The sequence below is a fragment of the Girardinichthys multiradiatus genome, chromosome 2 (assembly GCF_021462225.1).
Source record: "Girardinichthys multiradiatus isolate DD_20200921_A chromosome 2, DD_fGirMul_XY1, whole genome shotgun sequence".
Lineage (NCBI taxonomy): Eukaryota > Metazoa > Chordata > Actinopteri > Cyprinodontiformes > Goodeidae > Girardinichthys > Girardinichthys multiradiatus.
The window spans coordinates 36192059-36210371 of NC_061795.1; the positions used below are offsets into that span (position 1 = coordinate 36192059).

The following is an 18313-nucleotide window of genomic DNA, read 5'->3' on the forward strand; positions in this document are numbered from 1 at the left end:
GTTTGAAGATGCAATAGAAAGTGCTGGATTGACTAATTTTAAAAGCAACAGTTTAAAAGCTACGAGCAACATGTCTGTTAAGCAGTTTACTGGAGTCAAACTCCCCCACCTGTTTATAATCAGGCAACTAATAGCTTGTTATACTTGTGTTACTCTAGAAAGAAACAAACAGCACTCAGGTATAATATTTTGTATTATGGTAAATACTATTTAGAATTGTTATAGTTAGTAATCAATAGGTTATTTTAGTCAGTCAGTCAGTCAGTCAGTCATTTTCTACCGCTTTATTTTATTTTATTTAGTGTAATGCCCTCCCTCCTGACATCAGAAACACTGCCACTCGCTCTCTTTTCAAATCCAGAACAAGGATGTTTACCATGATTAAGCACCATGGTCCTAATATTTTGTTCTCAGATTTTTTTATTTTTGTAACTTTTATTGCTTTTTACTTTTGTTGGTTGACCTTGTGTGCCATGAAAGGCACCTTCAAATAAAATGTATTATTATTATAAGAAGGGAAAATATTTGGTTCTCTGTTTCAAATAATTAAAAAAAAAACATGCAGATCTTGTTATACATTTTTGGTCTCATGCAAATAGAGAAAATGTAACTGAAGGCAGGACCTACTTTCTGATAATTTTGGCTTAATAACTATCTACCACTTGGGGGCACTCATAGAACATTCAGCTGTCGTTCATAGATGCTCAGTTAATACACGCATATGAAATAAAAATATAAGGAGACAGTCACATAACAGCAAAGGTGATGTACCCTGCTTTGATGTTCCTGAACACTGTGAATTGCACACCCTTGATCCAAATAGACAAAGAAAATCAAAAGCAACACAAAAAGGATGTTCTGCAAAATCTGCTTTATTTCAGGACGTTTAGGCCTCATATTGTATTTTTTAATACACCAGCATACATGGAAAGATAGATGCACAAGAGACTGCATTTTTGTTTCTTAAAAAAAAAAAAATTCAATTCTAGTTTTCTACCAGAATCAGAAACAGCTTTATTGCCAAGTTCGTACATACAAACAAGGAATTTGCATCCGGTACACTTTGCTCTTTTGTTCTGTTTTTGCATTACAGAATATACAAATTTACAATTAACAATGTACAATATACACATATCTAATAAAAAAAGGTGCCTTTGCAACATCTGTATGCTGTTGTTCTGTACTCTATTGAATGTTCATCAGAGAAACAGCCTGGGGGAAGAAACTGTCTATGTGGCGGCTGGTTTTAGTAAACAGTGCTCTGTAGCGGCGGCCTGAAGGTAAACCTCTAAACAGTTTATGTGCAGGGTGTGTGGGGTCTGCAGAGATTTTGGCAGCTCTTTTCTTGACCCTAGACCTGTATAAGTCCTGGATGGAGGGAAGGTCAGCTCTGATTATTCTCTCTGCAGTCCTGATTATTCGTTGCAGTCTGGACCTGTCCTGTTTTGTGGATGAGCCAAACCACACTGAGATGGATGAAGACAGGACAGACTGAATGATGGCAGTGTAGAAGATGACCAACAGCTCCTGTGGAAGGTTGAACTTCTTGAGTTGCCTCAGGAAGTACAGTCTCTGCTGGGCCTTCTTTCGAACAGTGTCTATGTGTGAAGACCATCTCAGGTCCTCAGAGATGGTGGTTCCTAAGAACCTGAAGTGGTCCACGGCCGATACAGTGTTGTTGAGGATGGTGAGGGGGGTGTATGGGGGTGGTGTTCTCTGAAAGTCCACCACCATTTCCACAGTCTTGAGTGGGTTCAGTTCAAGGTAGTTCTGACCGCACCAGTGTACCACCCGATCCACCTGCTGTCTGTATGCAGACTCATCACCGTCCTGGATCAATGATAGTGGTGTCATCTGCAAACTTAAGGAGATTCACGGACGAGTCCGATGAGGTGCAGTCATTTGTGTACAGAGAGAAGAGTAGTGGGGATAGAACACACCCCTGGGGTGCACCAGTACTTATTGATCTGGATCGGGAGAAGATGCTCCCCAGTCTCACCTGCTGCTGTCGGTCTGTCAGGAAGCTGTTGATCCACTGACAGGTGGAAGCTGGGACGTTGAGCTGTGTGAGCTTCTGGTGGAGGATGTCTGGTATGATGGTGTTGAAGGCCGAGCTGAAGTCTACAAACAGGATCCTGGCGTACGTCCCTGGGTGGTCAAGGTGTTGCAGGATGAAGTGTAGACCTAAGTTAACAGCATCATCTGCCGACCTGTTTGCTCGGTAAGCAAATTGCAGGGGGTCCAGCAGGGGGCCTGTGATGTCTTTCAGGTGCTTCAACACCAGCCGCTCAAAGGATTTCATGACCACAGACGTCAGGGCTACATGCCTGTAGTCATTTAATACTACGATGGTGGGTTCCTTGGGAACCAGGATGATGGTGGATCGTTTGAGGCAAGAGGAGACCTCACATTTCTCCAGTGACTTGTTGAAGATCCTTGTGAAGATCGGAGCGAGTTGATGTGCGCAGGCTTTCAGGCATGATGGGGAGACGTTATCAGGTCCTCCAGCTTTCTTTGTTTTCATGTGCTGAAAGAGCGTGTTTACCTCTTCCTCGGAGATCTTTAGTGCAGGCAGAGGATCTGATGGTGGGGGGGTTGGTTGCTTTATGGGAGGAATTTGTTCCTGAATGGGATGTAGAGGGGATGATTTGAGGTGTGAATGGCTTCTTGTCATGTCTGCAGTAGAAGCCATTCAGACGGTTGGCCAGGAGACGACTCTGTTCAGGATGGGTGGAGGGGCTCTTGTAGGCAGTCAGGTTTCTCAGACCGGTCCATACAGCTGAAGTGTCACCAGTAGAAAGGCTGTTCTTAAGCTTCTCACTGTAGCTTCTCTTAGGGGTTGGTAGTAACTAGTTACATTTACTCAATTACATTTTACTTAAGTAGCATTTGAAAAAACATCTACTACTGGGAGTAGTTTTTCTGCATCATACTTTTTATACTTAATATTATTTAGTATTATTTAATATAATTTTGAAGTAAAGCTACTCTTATTTGACAATTACAATTTCTGGCTACTATACACCCCTATAATAATTTCAGTGATTAAAGAACAGGCCTGTTGTAACCAAAAAGTGCACCAAACACACACCTACACAGTTTATGTTAAACCGGGACTTTTTGCATGACAAAATCTTCTTTGTTCTAATGTTAGTTCCTCTGCTGGACCTGCTGATGCTGATGCAGGTCATGTGAATTTACGCTAAACAGTATCCATAATCAAAGGGAGTACTTTGCACTGTTCTTACACATAGACATTACCTAGTTTCAAAAGATTTATATTGAAAAAAATAATATTTTTGATAATTAGTTTTTCTTTTGCCTGAGTCTGTTATTTTGTAATTAAGCTATTTATTTATTTAGTTATTTTGTTCACCTGAATTACTAAAATTTTCACAAAACTTAATATTTTTGTCAGTCCAATTACACAATTTTTTGATACAAATTAAATTAGATGGTATGATCAAACAGTTAGTACTTAAGTAGCCGTTTAATCCAATATGTTTAACTCTTGATAGTTTTTTTTTTATTGGTATCATCCAGGAAATGTCTGATCAGAGCATCTCTGACTTTTAGATTGTCTTTTTCCTCAATACCTTAGAAACACAGCACTGAGGCAGCATACACAGATGGTGCAAAAAGAGTTATGTTTCCTAATGAAATTAGTGTAGCAATAATCATGCACTAAACTAGTTTTGAACTGGTAGGTCTGAAGAATGTTATTCTGGGGGAACTAATTAAATTTTTACAGAACGCAGCAGTGGCCCTGATATTGCATACCATTTGTCACCCAGTGTGTACGAATGCGAGGTTCTGCCTTACCTGCAGAAATTTCAGTAAATACATAGGAGGTAATTTAATAATCAGTTGAAGTTTTATTCAAAAACGCTGGGAAATTAGGTCTGAGTTTATGCTGGAAGCTCTTGTTACTTTTAAATTAGAATTAATGTGCGCTCTGAAAGATTACTAGCAACAAGAGCTGAGTTGAAAAATTGGAATGGAAGAAATTTCCTCTTAGTGATTCACTCAGGCTTTATTTAAAACAAGTAGAAATTTAAATGCTAATTAAAAAGTATCCAGTCTGTGTCCCTGACATCTATGATTTAACAGTCTAAATGGAACCTGAGTGGACGCAGGGTTAGAAGAGATAGAAAGGGGGTGACTGTGCAGAGAGGCTAAGATAGTATAGTCAATATTTACTCTGAGTAATTGGTCTACACTTCCTTCAGCAAGATACACAGCTGTCCAGCACCATCCGTGCCTTATCTCCTTCTCTTTTTTCCTTACACACACCCACTGTGTGACTAAAGATTTGCACAGCAGAGTCGTGCTGCTGTGCACAATGCTTCTAGCTATCCACAACATGATAGTTAAAGTACAGGTCCTTCTCAAAATATTAGCATATTGTGATAAAGTTCATTATTTTCCATAATGTAATGATGAAAATTTAACATTCATATATTTTAGATTCATGGCACACTAACTGAAATATTTCAGGTCTTTTATTGTCTTAATACGGATGATTTTGGCATACAGCTCATGAAAACCCAAAATTCCTATCTCACAAAATTAGCATATCATTAAAAGAGTCTCTAAACGAGCTATGAACCTAATCATCTGAATCAACGAGTTAACTCTAAACACCTGCAAAAGATTCCTGAGGCCTTTAAAACTCCCAGCCTGGTTCATCACTCAAAACCCCAATCATGGGTAAGACTGCCAACCTGACTGCTGTCCAGAAGGCCACTATTGACACCCTCAAGCAAGAGGGTAAGACACAGAAAGAAATTTCTGAACAAATAGGCTGTTCCCAGAGTGCTGTATCAAGGCACCTCAGTGGGAAGTCTGTGGGAAGGAAAAAGTGTGGCAGAAAACGCTGCACAACGAGAAGAGGTGACCGAACCCTGAGGAAGATTGTGGAGAAGGGCCGATTCCAGACCTTGGGGGACCTGAGGAAGCAGTGGACTGAGTCTGGAGTAGAAACATCCAGAGCACCGTGCACAGGCGTGTGCAGGAAATGGGCTACAGGTGCTGCATTCCCCAGATCAAGCCACTTTTGAACCAGAAACAGCGGCAGAAGCGCCTGACCTGGGCTACAGAGAAGCAGCACTGGACTGTTGCTCAGTGGTCCAAAGTACTTTTTTCGGATGAAAGCAAATTCTGCATGTCATTCGGAAATCAAGGTGCCAGAGTCTGGAGGAAGACTGGGGAGAAGGAAATGCCAAAATGCCAGAAGTCCAGTGTCAAGTACCCACAGTCAGTGATGGTCTGGGGTGCCGTGTCAGCTGCTGGTGTTGGTCCACTGTGTTTTATCAAGGGCAGGGTCAATGCAGCTAGCTATCAGGAGATTTTGGAGCACTTCATGCTCCATCTGCTGAAAAGCTTTATGGAGATGAAGATTTCATTTTTCAGCACGACCTGGCACCTGCTCACAGTGCCAAAACCACTGGTAAATGGTTTACTGACCATGGTATCACTGTGCTCAATTGGCCTGCCAACTCTCCTGGCCCGAACCCCATAGAGAATCAGTGGGATATTGTGAAGAGAACGTTGAGAGACTCTAGACCCAACACTCTGGATGAGCTAAAGGCCGCTATCGAAGCATCCTGGGCCTCCATAAGACCTCAGCAGCGCCACAGGCTGATTGCCTCCATGCCACGCTGCATTGAAGCAGTCATTTCTGCAAAAGGATTCCCGACCAAGTATTGAGTGCATAACTGTACATGATTATTTGAAGATTGACGTTTTTTGTATTAAAAACACTTTTCTTTTATTGGTCGGATGAAATATGCTACTTTTGTGAGATAGGAATTTTGGGTTTTCATGAGCTGTATGCCAAAATCATCCATATTAAGACAATAAAAGACCTGAAATATTTCAGTTAGTGTGCAATGAATCTAAAATATATGAATGTTAAATTTTCAAAATTACATTATGGAAAATAATGAACTTTATCACAACATGCTAATATTTTGAGAAGGACCTGTATATAGGCTTGCTACAGCCATGAAGATTATAACTGTCCAGATGTGAGTGTTGCAGTGCCCACAAACAACGGTATTTCTGTTTTGGAGTCATCTGTAATGAGCTCGGTACACTTACTTTCATGATGAGGTAGAATTGTTTTGTTACCTCAGCGGTAAACAACAGAAGCATTCAGACATGTTACTGTATCTGTTCAGCAACGCAAGGTTTGGAATAAGATGCACACAGTTCACCAGAAAACAGGCCTCCCAACCTGCCTACAAAAGGTTTCCTGTTGGCATTATCAAAGACACATTGGAACAGAGGAGCTGTCTGTCAGACCTTCTTTCTCCTCTGCACTTTTTGGCCACACAGTCCCCTTGCCATTCTGACATGCTCTCAAAGTAACTTCCCAATTAACCCGCTGCCTCCCTGTAGCAGCCCTTTGAAGTTATTTCACATGGTTCTCGCCTACATTTGTTCTGCATTCCTCTGAGTGAACATTTCTAGCATGGTTTTTCTTCCAGTTCTGTCAACACTAAGAGGCTTTAATCAAACGTACTTTCGTGTAAGCGTGTTAACATAGGTATTCTCATGAAACCTAGTATTGATTTAAAGTATAAAATGTGCATAGGCTCTAGCAGCATCATCATGAATATACACAAAGAAATGAAGAAGGAAGCAGGTAATTTGTCATGCTGTGCACGTTTTAGCTTTGTCTAAGCTGTCTTTGACACAGTGAACTCAATATACTGTTTAGTGTTTTTCAGCTTTATGTTTTAAATAACTATCAAATTTGTATGACTTAAAAGCTGATAGGCATTATTTTGTCATAATATATCTCCCTTAGGAGATGAGACGATATATGATAAGAGGTTGACAATGATTTAACTATATTTTGGGACAACAAACATTTTTGAAGAGTCTGTAATCATTGTCGAAAAAATCCATCAATTTTTGACTAGTCCATAGAGTTTCTCCATTGTGTTTTCATAAATGTCAAACATTTTTTAAGAATTTCTGTGCAGTGTAGAATTATCATGTTCAGGTTTGACCACTCTATATGTTTTAGATTTTGAGGTGCACAACCTCAGTCCAGATTCCAAAGAACTTGAAAAAGCCCATTAGTGAAGCACCAATAGGCAGCTATGATGGAGATTGCACTACATGTAGCCACTTGGATCAATTATCATCCAACACAATATCAAATTTCATTGCTATGCAGATTTTTTGCTCATTTATTTACTGTTAAGGTCAGAATGCCGTAATCCACAACATTCTCTCTTTGACTGTGTCTCTGCAATTGAACAGTGGCAAAGCTAGAACATTTTGTTTTTAAATCGCCTTTTTAGTTCGTCCTGGCTTTTATCATCTACGCCTTCTAAGCAAGGTCGAGCCTTTTTTGAACTGTTGTGACCTGGAGAAGAGACTTTTATCAGTTCCAGAATCGAGTATTGCAACACTTTCGGTGTCCCTCAGTCATCTCTTAGTCGCGTCAAACTTGTTCACCTTTTAACTCACAAACTGGACTGTAAACATTATTATTTGTCTTTAAAGCTTGAGCGGCCTTGTCCCTTCTACCTTGTTCTACCTTGTTTTTAACCTGCTTTTGTATTTTTTCTTTCATTTCTCTGTGTTTTTATATATGGATTTTAAGCACTTTGGTCACCAAAATTGTACAGGTGGAAAGGGCTATATAAATAAATGATTGAGATTGATTGATTGAGATACTAATTATAGCGTCATTAGCAAATAACGGTTAGCCAGTTGTAGTATTCTCACATTGCAAGCTAGAAGTGATTTAAACTTCACCTCACTTAAAAGAGGCAGCTCTATTAGCTCCAGAACTGCTGTTAAGGTTTTTGCTCTTTGAATTAATTTATTGCACACAATAACATCAATATACACACAAAATGAATTATTGATTTAAAATGCAGCAAGACCAAGATGCCAGGAGACAGATGTTAATATAATTGTGAACTGGTGGCTGCACAGTGTATAAATCAGTGAACACCCACTGAAAATTAGTTTCTAACACTATCCTAAGCAGCAACATTGAAGTGACCCTAATAATTGTAACAGCACTGGCCACACCCACGGCAAAATAGTCAGCCAATGTGTATAACTGCCGACCTTTCACCCTTTAGTGGAAGGTGCAAAAAAGTGGAGGGTCGGCTGTTTACATACTCTGCATGTTTGTGTAAATGTTTGGTAAATCTTTATTCTGGTGGAGCTGAGCAAAGAATTACAAAGAATAACAAAAACAAGAAGGATTAAAAAGTTAATATTTGAAAAATTGCTAAATGTTTACTGTTAGGTTGTATTCATGTGTAAATAATTTCACAAAAAAGGCAGAAAGCTTTTCCAAATAATCTGGTTTTAATCAGTTATTTTTCGTGGCTGTTTTGGGCAAAGTTTGTATAAATGTGTAGTCTTTCGTTTTGAGTAAATACTTAAATTTGCATATCTTTAAGGTGACCTTCAATTTAGCCTATATACATTTTGCAGTCATGGTATTCTCACAGTCCAGGCTAGGTGTTGGCCACTCAGGGTGGTGTTAAAGTGCTTACAAAACATTCATATCATGTGTGTCATCCTGACAGAGCACTCAACAGGCTACTACAATAATAAAAAGTGGTGAGGTGCTTACTTTTGCTGCTGTGTTGTTCCCCTAAACTTAAAGGAGATGTTACATTATTTTCCGCAGGACGATAGTCCATTCCTGTGTGTTTCTTTAAAGACTACAAGGGCCTGCCTTCACTATTCTTTGCTTTTTGTAATTGTATTACACATTGAAATTAATGGTTCAAATGTTAAATTGCATTATTTAATTTACACCTGGAATAAAATAAAGGACATCATTTTGAAGGGTGTTCTTGAAAGCTAGCTAAGCCTAACTTATTTTACGTGAACTGTGTACCTCCTGATGTCAATTTCTTCTTCATAGGAAACCGAAAAATAAGAAGAGTTTTCAGTTTTGAATCTAACATTCTGGGAATGCACAATTGGAAGTTTAAGCTTGGTGAAGATAAAGATGGGAAAGATGGATTTTTCTACTCTGAGCTGGGTCTGTGACAAAGCAATCTTTAAATCTGAACAGCTTACTGAAGGATATTTTCAAATCCTAAGGGACTGAAAAAGTGGCAGTTTTCTTTTCTCTTTTGTGTTTGTAGTAAATTCAAAACCCAAAATATGTTTTCAAGTCACTTTCGTTTTTTTCTTCACTTTGCGTGTCAGCAATGGGAAATATCTTATTGTCAGCCATAAACTTATTCATAAACCAAAAGAAGTCTGTATGCCTACATAAAAACATTTTCCCATCCATCCCTGTCACAAGTAAGGTGCTGTTTACATGAAATAATCTGCAACATCCCCTGTGACTGATGCAATTTGGTTATCTAAAACAATATAGAACAGAGTATAACTTCCATTGAGCAAAAACACCCATAATGATGCATTTTGGTAAAGCAGTAATTACATATTATTTTGTCAATGTTAGAAATTTTGAATAAGAGTAAAGAGAAATATAATTGGAATTGGAACACTACATATTAAAGAGTTGTTGTTTTTTTCCTACATTTTCTAATGCAATCCCTTTTCTGAATTGCAAAAGCCAAAAGTGAACTTTACATCATCTCCAGAGATGATATGATAGGTTGTATCATTTGAGAGAGGAGCTGTAGATGGTTTCCTGTACCTGCAGTGGTAACAAGACAGCAGAGGTGGAATGATGTAAAAATAAGATTGTTCTGCTCTCAGGTACTCTGCTGTATTATGGGGGCAACTGTTTGTACTGAGCAAAAATCAGTCATTTGTAGTGTCACTGAAAACTCTTGTAATAACTTAATAACATCTCAAATGTCAGTGTTTCTCTGTATATAAACTGAGTGTGGTCAGTCTTGTAATTCAACCTATATCACTGTGATTGTTCACATGCATGTCCTCCCAATGCAGCATGTGGAGATTGTGGGCAAAGAGAAAATTTGTGTTTGTGGACGGTAAGAGAAAACTGTAGTACCTGCAAGAAATCCATGCCCAACAATTTCATTTTGCAGGTTTTTATTTTATTTTTGCTTAAGTCTGTTGATAAAATAGCATTTAATAACTGCTATAGATAACAGTATTATGTCTTTGAGATAATATTTTAACAGCAGTTAAAAGTAAGAACAAGTGTTGCTTTTGTTTTAAATAAAATCAGTTCATTCATTTTCAATATTTTTCAATGACTGGCAATCAGTTTTTATACGCTTTGGAGAATTTTTGTCCCACTTTAAGTTGCAGAACACATTATTTCGGTTACACTGCAAGGTTTTTGAGCATCAACAGCCTGTTTAAGGTCATGCCCCCGAATCTCAATTGGATTTGAGTCCAGACTTTAACTACGCCATGACAAACCCTTATTGTCTTTTTTTGTTTGTTTTTACTCAAATCGTGAACACCAACTCTACCTAAGGCAAGTGTGGCCTGCAGGGCATTAGATATTGTTATTGGTTCTTTTTTTGACACTCCTGGGAAGGTTGATGACTGTTCTATGTTTGGAGCTAATTACTCTCACTGTGGTGTGCTGAAGTCCCAAAGCCTAGGAAATGCCTTTATAACCCTTTGCAGGATAATAGATCTTTGTGACTTTGTTTCTCTATTTCATCAGGGCAAAATCTGTAGCTTTAAAAATAAAAACATTTAGCCCACTTTATGTTGTCAGATAGGTTTTACTTAAGTGACTTCGTGATTCTACGAGGTCATCTCTAGGTCTGGTGAGAGAAACTGAACCAAAAACAATCTGGTTAATCATAGTTAGTTTTTTATTTAGCAAGGGAGGGTTAGGTTGGTTTGCGTTGCTTTTTACCTTAATAATTGAAATTGTCATTTAAAAGCAGCAATTTGTATTTACTCTGGTTATCTTTCTCTAATATAGAATTTTGAATGAAAAAACAGAAGAGATCTGTTTAAAGGCACATACATTTTCGCAGCACTATATATAGTGCATTTTTGCCATCATTCATTTATTTGAACCTAATTTACAATTAGATATAATTCTAAAGTAGTAATTAGTAAATCATGAGAATGATTTTTTTCACATTAAGTTATGGATTTACCGATTATGTTTTGGAGATGAACAAATGTGGAGAAAAAAAATGATACCTTTCTTTTCATTATTTTATAACTTGTCTTTACACTGAGTTGCAGGTGCTGTAGAAAGTCTATATCCAACATTGTTCTGGTTACCTTTAACACCATTAAAAGGATAAGTGAGCAGAACCTTTTACAGCAGGCACACTTTCCACATCTTGTTCTCAATTTAAAGAAAGTAGCCTAACAATGGATCCTAGTTTGGGCGCTGCAGCATAAGTGTTCTCCGTTCTGTCCTGAACTCCTCATTACTGTCACATAGCTTTGTTTACGAGCAAAACGGCTCGCCACACAGTGTCAACCCTCAGCCAAAAGGCCATGTTTCACATTCTAGACTATTATGCCGTAGCTGCTCTGCTTCAACTAAATAGGGCCCAACCTCATCCAGTGTGCATTCTTTGTGCGAAAGTGTGTATTTGTGGTCTTAGTGTGCATGGGAATCAGTGCATATATCTTGAATGTGTAAATTATGTGCTCTGTATGTATATGAGTGCTCACTGGTGTTTGTGTTCTACCTTTTGTGGTAGTAGGATTCTATTAGGACATTACCTTGCTTTAAACCTATGGTTTGGCCAGCAGTATTGTTAATACAGAAAGACCCTCTCAGTTTAAGTGCTCATGTAATTTTCCTTTTTTCCTTCTTGTGCGTTTTAAACAAAATCTCTACTTTTGATGTGTTTATACCTTTAAGGAAATGAGATCTTAATGCTTATGTGTTTTGACTGTGCTGCTGTTGCCTCTGTTATTGATTTCTTGATGGAGTGAGGTGACTGTATAATATTCTTCTTTTTTTTCAAATCAGAGAGCCAACTGCTTCAAGGAAATAACTTCACCACCGAGTGTAACATTCCTGGGAACTTCATGTGTGAAGATGGAATGTGTGTCCCAGGTCACTGGCAGTGTGACGGAGTGCCCAACTGCTCTGACGGGAGCGACGAGAGAAGCTGTCGTAAGTTCAAGCTTAAACCCCATTATCAAAACCTGTTTTGGAGCCCGCTAGCTGTGCCTTAAAGCACAGAAGCCAGATTGCCTATTTAGAGCCATGTCGGGCTCTTTCAACTCTTGAACCCTTCTCGCAACAAAGCGTTACAGTCTTTGCTCCTCTTCCTTCCCTGTCCACAGAGCCATAAGGGCCAGTAAAACCTAATTCTCTGCCAACATAAATTAACTTCGCTCTTCAGTGCTCACATTGCCCTTCCCCACTGCTGGCCTCCTACTCCACTCTCCTCCATCCCTTTGGCCCCAGTTTAGTACCATGGCAAAACCTAATACCATCAAAGAGAAGACCAATTAATTATGTGTGTAGAAATAGGAAAACATCCGTAATTTTACTATAAGGCTACTATAGTAGCTCATTTCTTATCCTTATATTTAGTTGGCTTTGGCTCTGGTCTGCTGCTTCTCCTTTTTCTCCCTCTCATCGCAGTTAGAGCTCCACACAGAGATGGGATTGCTGATGATGATTGACTTTGAGTTTCTACACTGAACTGAACCCCCTATCACCCTATTCATTCATTTCTCTGTCTTAATGCTTCTTGATTTCTCTCATTTGATAATCTTGGTTTGTAATTTGCCTCGTAGAAGCTTTTTTTAAAGAAACATTTAAACCATTTCCTACAGTAGTTTTGTGTTGTTCTGACATGACTAAATCTGTTTGGGAAAGAAAAAAATCACAAATGGCTTATCTTCTCCTCTGTCACATCTCTTTGTTTTCTTTTCCTTCCGCCTCTAGCTGTCCTTTCACTGTTGTGTCTTTTGGGCAGTTTAGCGAACAGCAAGACAACTCTTGACAGTGTCCCGTAGCATATCAGTAGAAAGAAATATGCACATGCCTTACAAAGCTTGTGTCATCAAGATTATGTCAATCTTTTAAGTTTTGAGTGACATTTTTGCAGATTGCAGATTTTAGGTTCTCTTTTACAGCTATACTCTTAGTAGGTAGGACACAATCCAGGCATGAGTTGTCATTATTTATTGATATTAAAGCCAAAAATGACACAGCGAGAGTGAGAGAGCAGTCATTTTTAAACTGAGTTTTACAGTTTTGAAAACAAAGACAAAACAATTTTGAAGTAGGTGCTTAAATTTTTTTTAAGATCTTAGTTAGCAGTACATGTTTTTAATGTAAACACCAGTCTCTGTGTGTATTCCAATGACATTTTAGCCCACTTTCCTTAACTCTTAAGACAGTGATGGTGACTTGACCATAACTTAGACTCAATTTGCATTTAGTTGCAAAAACAACTTAGTTGCAAAAAGGATTTCATGCTTGACTTAGACTCATGTTCTAAAGACTTGAGACTTAACTCTGACCTGAGGTCTGGGACTTGGGATCTTTATCTCATGTAATCAGAGGTGAAAGTGACCCACTAAGTGTAGATCATTTGACTGAATGAATACATTTGTACCCTCTTAGTAACTGTAGTGTTTACTAGTGACTGGTAAAAAAGGAGAGATTAATTATAAACACTATGCACTGTGTGCATGGGTTCTTTGTAATCTTTGTCAACAGCACGTGCCAGTAAAAGGCGTTAACTGTAGCCTTCAAGTTTGTCTTTTCATTTTTATTTATTGCTAACATCAAACAAGAATTTTACAGCAGGTTAGCCACAGACTGCTGATCTGATAGAGATGTGCATACTTTCCTGTTTAATAGGAAAGTTTGTTTTAGTAGTCAATAAGTTGGCAGACCCTGGGATATTAGTGGTTCATAACAATCATCTCATGTTTTTTTAGCACAGTAATGACAAGTTATTTTTTTCTCACTGCTTGGCCAACATCATTACATACACAATTTTGGTTCTTCAAAATAAACGCATCTTATGTTTGATTCACTCAGTAATTGTAGGCAAAGATTTGAGACATAACATCCGATGACTTTTATTAAAAAAAAGTCATCGGTGAAAGTATTGCTCTCTTTTTAAGTAGCATTCTAAATGAATGCCCAAGTTTCGTCCACAGAAAATGCAATTTAATTTTAATTAGCTTGTTAAATGTTTTCTCTGACTGCAACATCTACACTGAAAAGTGTTGACATTGCCATAACCTGTTAGTGCTTAGTTATCATATACTCATGGATTTAATGGTGTTTAATCAGCTATCATGTTAGTAAAATAATATTCAGGGAAATATTATTTCCAAGATTGGAAACTAACAACCTTTCTTGGTAACTGATCTGTAGCTGACTCATAAAGTGGACGAGCACATGTTCTTAGCCGTTAGCGAATAGAGCTAACAAAAAAAAAACGTATAGCTTGTCATAAGAATCAAGCACATACCTTTAAAATACCTCTAATTGAAGGGTTGAAATGCATAAGCGTGGACGGCGCGTGTGTTTAAAAACCACACTACCTCTTACGTGAACCGTGCTGAGGAGAAGTTTTCCAGGGCGATGAAGTTGAGGAAAGCATCCACGGTGAACAAAGGGTTAACTTGCAGCTAACTTCCGTAGCTGTGGGGTGGGTGGCTAGTTTTGCCCACCCGGGTCGAACTGCATGCAGAGTGGCGTGCTGTGTTGAGGTACCTTTGTCCTTCCTTCAGACAGGGAAAACCGCTCCACTCGGCATTGTAGATACAGGGTCTCTGCTGGGACCTCTCTGGAACACAGTTTGCTTCTATAGACCTCAGAAAGAAAAGCCAAGCCACGCTTGCACCTTAATTACCGCATACATAAATAAATATATTGGATACACAAACAGCAATTCATTACTACTTAATTTAGTGCATATGATCGCGTGATCGTATTACACTCTTGGATCCCGTTTGAAGAGTTATGTCTGTTTGCCACCAAAGAGACATTAACGCACTGTGTCTCTCCTTCCAGTTCCGCTGGGGACCTGCGCGGAAGAGGTCTGTTTGTTGGAACGCGGGGTTTTAATTCAAACAGTGATGTCACGGGAAGTCCGCTATTACACCTCTTGTTCCTGTTCCTGGCTGTGCTGGAAGTAGGCTAATGCAATTTACTTTGAAAGGTTCAGAAAAGTTATTACTGGCCTTTAATGTTGTAACTCATGGCTGAGTCCCAACATTTCTAACAATTCCCATATTTGCAAAAAAACATTCCCAAAACAAGATTTTTTACTATTTATTAAGCAGATTAAATATATTTTTGTTAAACCCACAAGCAGGCCAGATTTTTTTGCTGATAGTTTGAGAGCCATCTATGTCAAAAGATCTCCAGGCATCACACTTGGCCTGCCTTTGCTGTCAGGGGACTATTTGCACTTGTTGTAGACAACTGCATTATCTCTTCTGGCGTAAGTAGGCCCTATTATCCTTAAATAAATGGCTAGTTGTCAGGCGACTGCTCCACGAAAATGCTCGGGCTCCAGCAGGGTCTCTGCTGACACACACAGACATATAAATGGAAGAATAGGAAAGTGGAAAGTAAAGGAAGGAGAGAGGTTGTAGGAAGGACTTATTATGGTAGCTTTAGCAGTAGTTCTGTCAGGGAGAATATTATCTAAGGAAAACACAATGCCTAGAAACTTTAAGGCTTCAGCACTGGATTCTCTGCAAGCAGAATCACAATTAGTCGTCCACTGCTAAGAAAAAACACACACAGAAACTCCTGCTTCAATATTTATTTAATAGAAACAGATGGCAGGTTTTTCTTTCACAAATGACAGTTTGTTGACGTAGCATATTTTGTTTGCCATTATGTAACCATTAATCAAAGTGTGTCTTATAGGTACTAGCCAGTGGTGTATCTCTGTTCACAAATAACTGTACAACGTTATAAAAATACCACTGGGTAATGAATTAAAGATTTACACTGCAGGAATTCATTCAAGTATCAAGTTTGTGAAAAGTAAGCTTAAAATTAAATTCAGTTTTGCATCATCTTTACTTAGGTTCGACATCATAAGACAAAACAAGAATCAACAGTAATCAGTGTGGTTAAGCATTAAGCAGAAAGGTTTCCAGTTATCAGCTTGCTTTAGTAAACTCTGTGTTGTATAAGGAAGTTTTATCAGTTTCTAATGTAACATGTATCGACCTTTACCCCAAGAAATACTACTCAAATGCCTAAAAATATAATGAGGATTAGATAAAGCAAGGGTGTCAGATCCAAGAGGTTCAGCCTTACTTGTTTTAGCCAGAGTTTGACTCTGATGATACTAAAACTCTGACGGCTACTGGCATCAGACCTGGCAAACAGTGATTGTCTTTAGAACTTAACTTAATTTGTTCCATTTCATTGTTTTCTGTCTGTTTACCACTCATAAGTGCCACATTTTCCTTGTATTTTTTTATCAGTTACATGACAGGCAAAAACATAAGAGTTTTGGGGCACATACAAATCTAATGTGGTACATAGAACAAAAATCACTTACCTGAATAATAGTCTTTTTCTAAATGCAAAGGCTTATTGATCATTTACTTCTCACTCCTTCCCTATGATTTTGATTGGAATGTTGTTCGTGGCATAGGCTGTACTTCAAGTACAGTTATAGTAAGGCTAACTAGACCAATTGTTCTCATCATAGGTTTGTCTGCCTTACTACCATTATAGCTGTAGTGGCATGGGGATTCAGCCATTCTGCAGGACCTGGCAGAAAATATCATCAACCAGGCCCTAGGGCTTTTATAGCAACTTGACTGAAAATTATCCATTCCACTCTTTCTTGAACCACTTCCATGTGTTTAATTGTTGACAAATTATTCAGAAATATGTTCTCATGAATGGGTCAGAGGTTTTGCCACAGCCATATGGATTGGTGCTTAACAATGATTATAAGACATTTTCAATTAAAAGCAAGCAAATAAACAGAAAAAAACTAAAGGTCAGCAAAAGTCAATCAGTCAGAAGAACTCCGATTGATTGACTTACAGCAGATCTGAAGAAGCCTCTGGCTGAAGATGCTCTGTGTTGTTGTACAACAGTCTTATGAAGAGGATGCTCAGGGTTCTTCATAATGTTCCAGTGGAGTCCCCAGAACAGAGCCATCCTTCTTTATTAGCTTTTTGGGCTTTACCATGCTGGTCATCACCTTGTTCACACACTGCTGTGAGATTGCATTCCATTCTTCAACAAGTATTTGCATGCTAGCCAGCCAGTGTGGCTGTGTTGGTCACTTTGGAAGGAATAACACACCCAAGTTGATCCCACAAGCGTTCACTGGAGTTGAGGTCAGGACTGCAGGCAGGCCATTCCATCTACTCCACTCCCATGTCTGTGAAAAATCCTGCTCTCTAAGAAGCACCAAAATCTTGGAGGATAGAGTTATTGTTCCTTAAGTTGTGATATAGGGTAGCCACTGGTTGTGGAAATTTATCTAAAACCTGACTGTATTGAGATTGCCATTAATAATGACAAGCCTTGTTTTTCCAGTGAGGGAGATACTGCCCCACACAGTCACACTGCCTACACCAAAAGCTGTTTGGCAGTGGCAGAGGATTTGATCTGTTTTTCATGGGCGCAAGCCACTTACCCACAAATCAAATTTCCCCACAAATATGGCACCATTTATTCAAAATAAACAGGCTTTGCAAAGGTATACAATTTATTGCTAAGAAGCATTTTTATAACAAAGAAATAACTAACCAAACTGAAATGTCCTTACTTTTCTTGGTATGGGAGTATAAAAAAAACAACTCTTCATCATATTCTGTAAATTTGTGAATGTTTCTATTGCTTATTCTTCTTGCAATTACATTTTGGGGTCATTAATAGATGTTGATTTGATAGCCTATATATGTCTCAGTGTCTGTGACATGATAAAAAAGTGGTTTTTGTGCATGAACACAATTCTTAGACTAAGTTTTCCCCAGATCAGTGTCTAATTTTACCACTAGCAAATGCACCAGAAGACAGCTGTAGTTGATCCTCTTTAAGCCCATTATTAGGCAACAGATTGTGCTGATGTGGCTGTCTTTGATCCAAGGAATACGATGGTGCTTCAAGTAAAGGTCAAATGTGATGATATCTCATTATCTCATTAAAAAAATGTTGGTTTTAAAAACCAAACCTCTAATATGGAGCAGGTGCAAATAACAACAGTGGTAATTCCATCAGGATATGTATTAGGTTTGAAAACAGTTTTTAAATTATATGAATAAGCTTAGAATCTTTCACATTCTGGGGTACATGAGCCCAATAAGCTGTTCAGGGTTTTGCAAGATAGATCCACCCATGCATGAACCTCATATGACACTCTGGAGGATTTTGTACATTTTTATCATGAACAGTTGGTTTGCCTCAAAAGTAAACTTTGTC

General features: G+C 38.5%; 1 protein-coding gene across 6 annotated transcripts in view; it reads left to right on the forward strand.

Moving 5' to 3' along the window:
- The window catches only part of ldlrad3 (low density lipoprotein receptor class A domain containing 3), a 181561-nt gene that overhangs the window by 90254 nt on the left and 72994 nt on the right, over window positions 1–18313 (forward strand). For all 6 annotated transcript variants that reach the window (XM_047349105.1, XM_047349096.1, XM_047349088.1 and 3 more), the window contains one exon: window positions 11897–12043. In XM_047349105.1, coding sequence (XP_047205061.1) covers window positions 11956–12043 — 88 coding nt within the window. In that variant the 5' untranslated portion in view covers window positions 11897–11955. The remainder of the gene's footprint in view (window positions 1–11896; window positions 12044–18313) is intronic.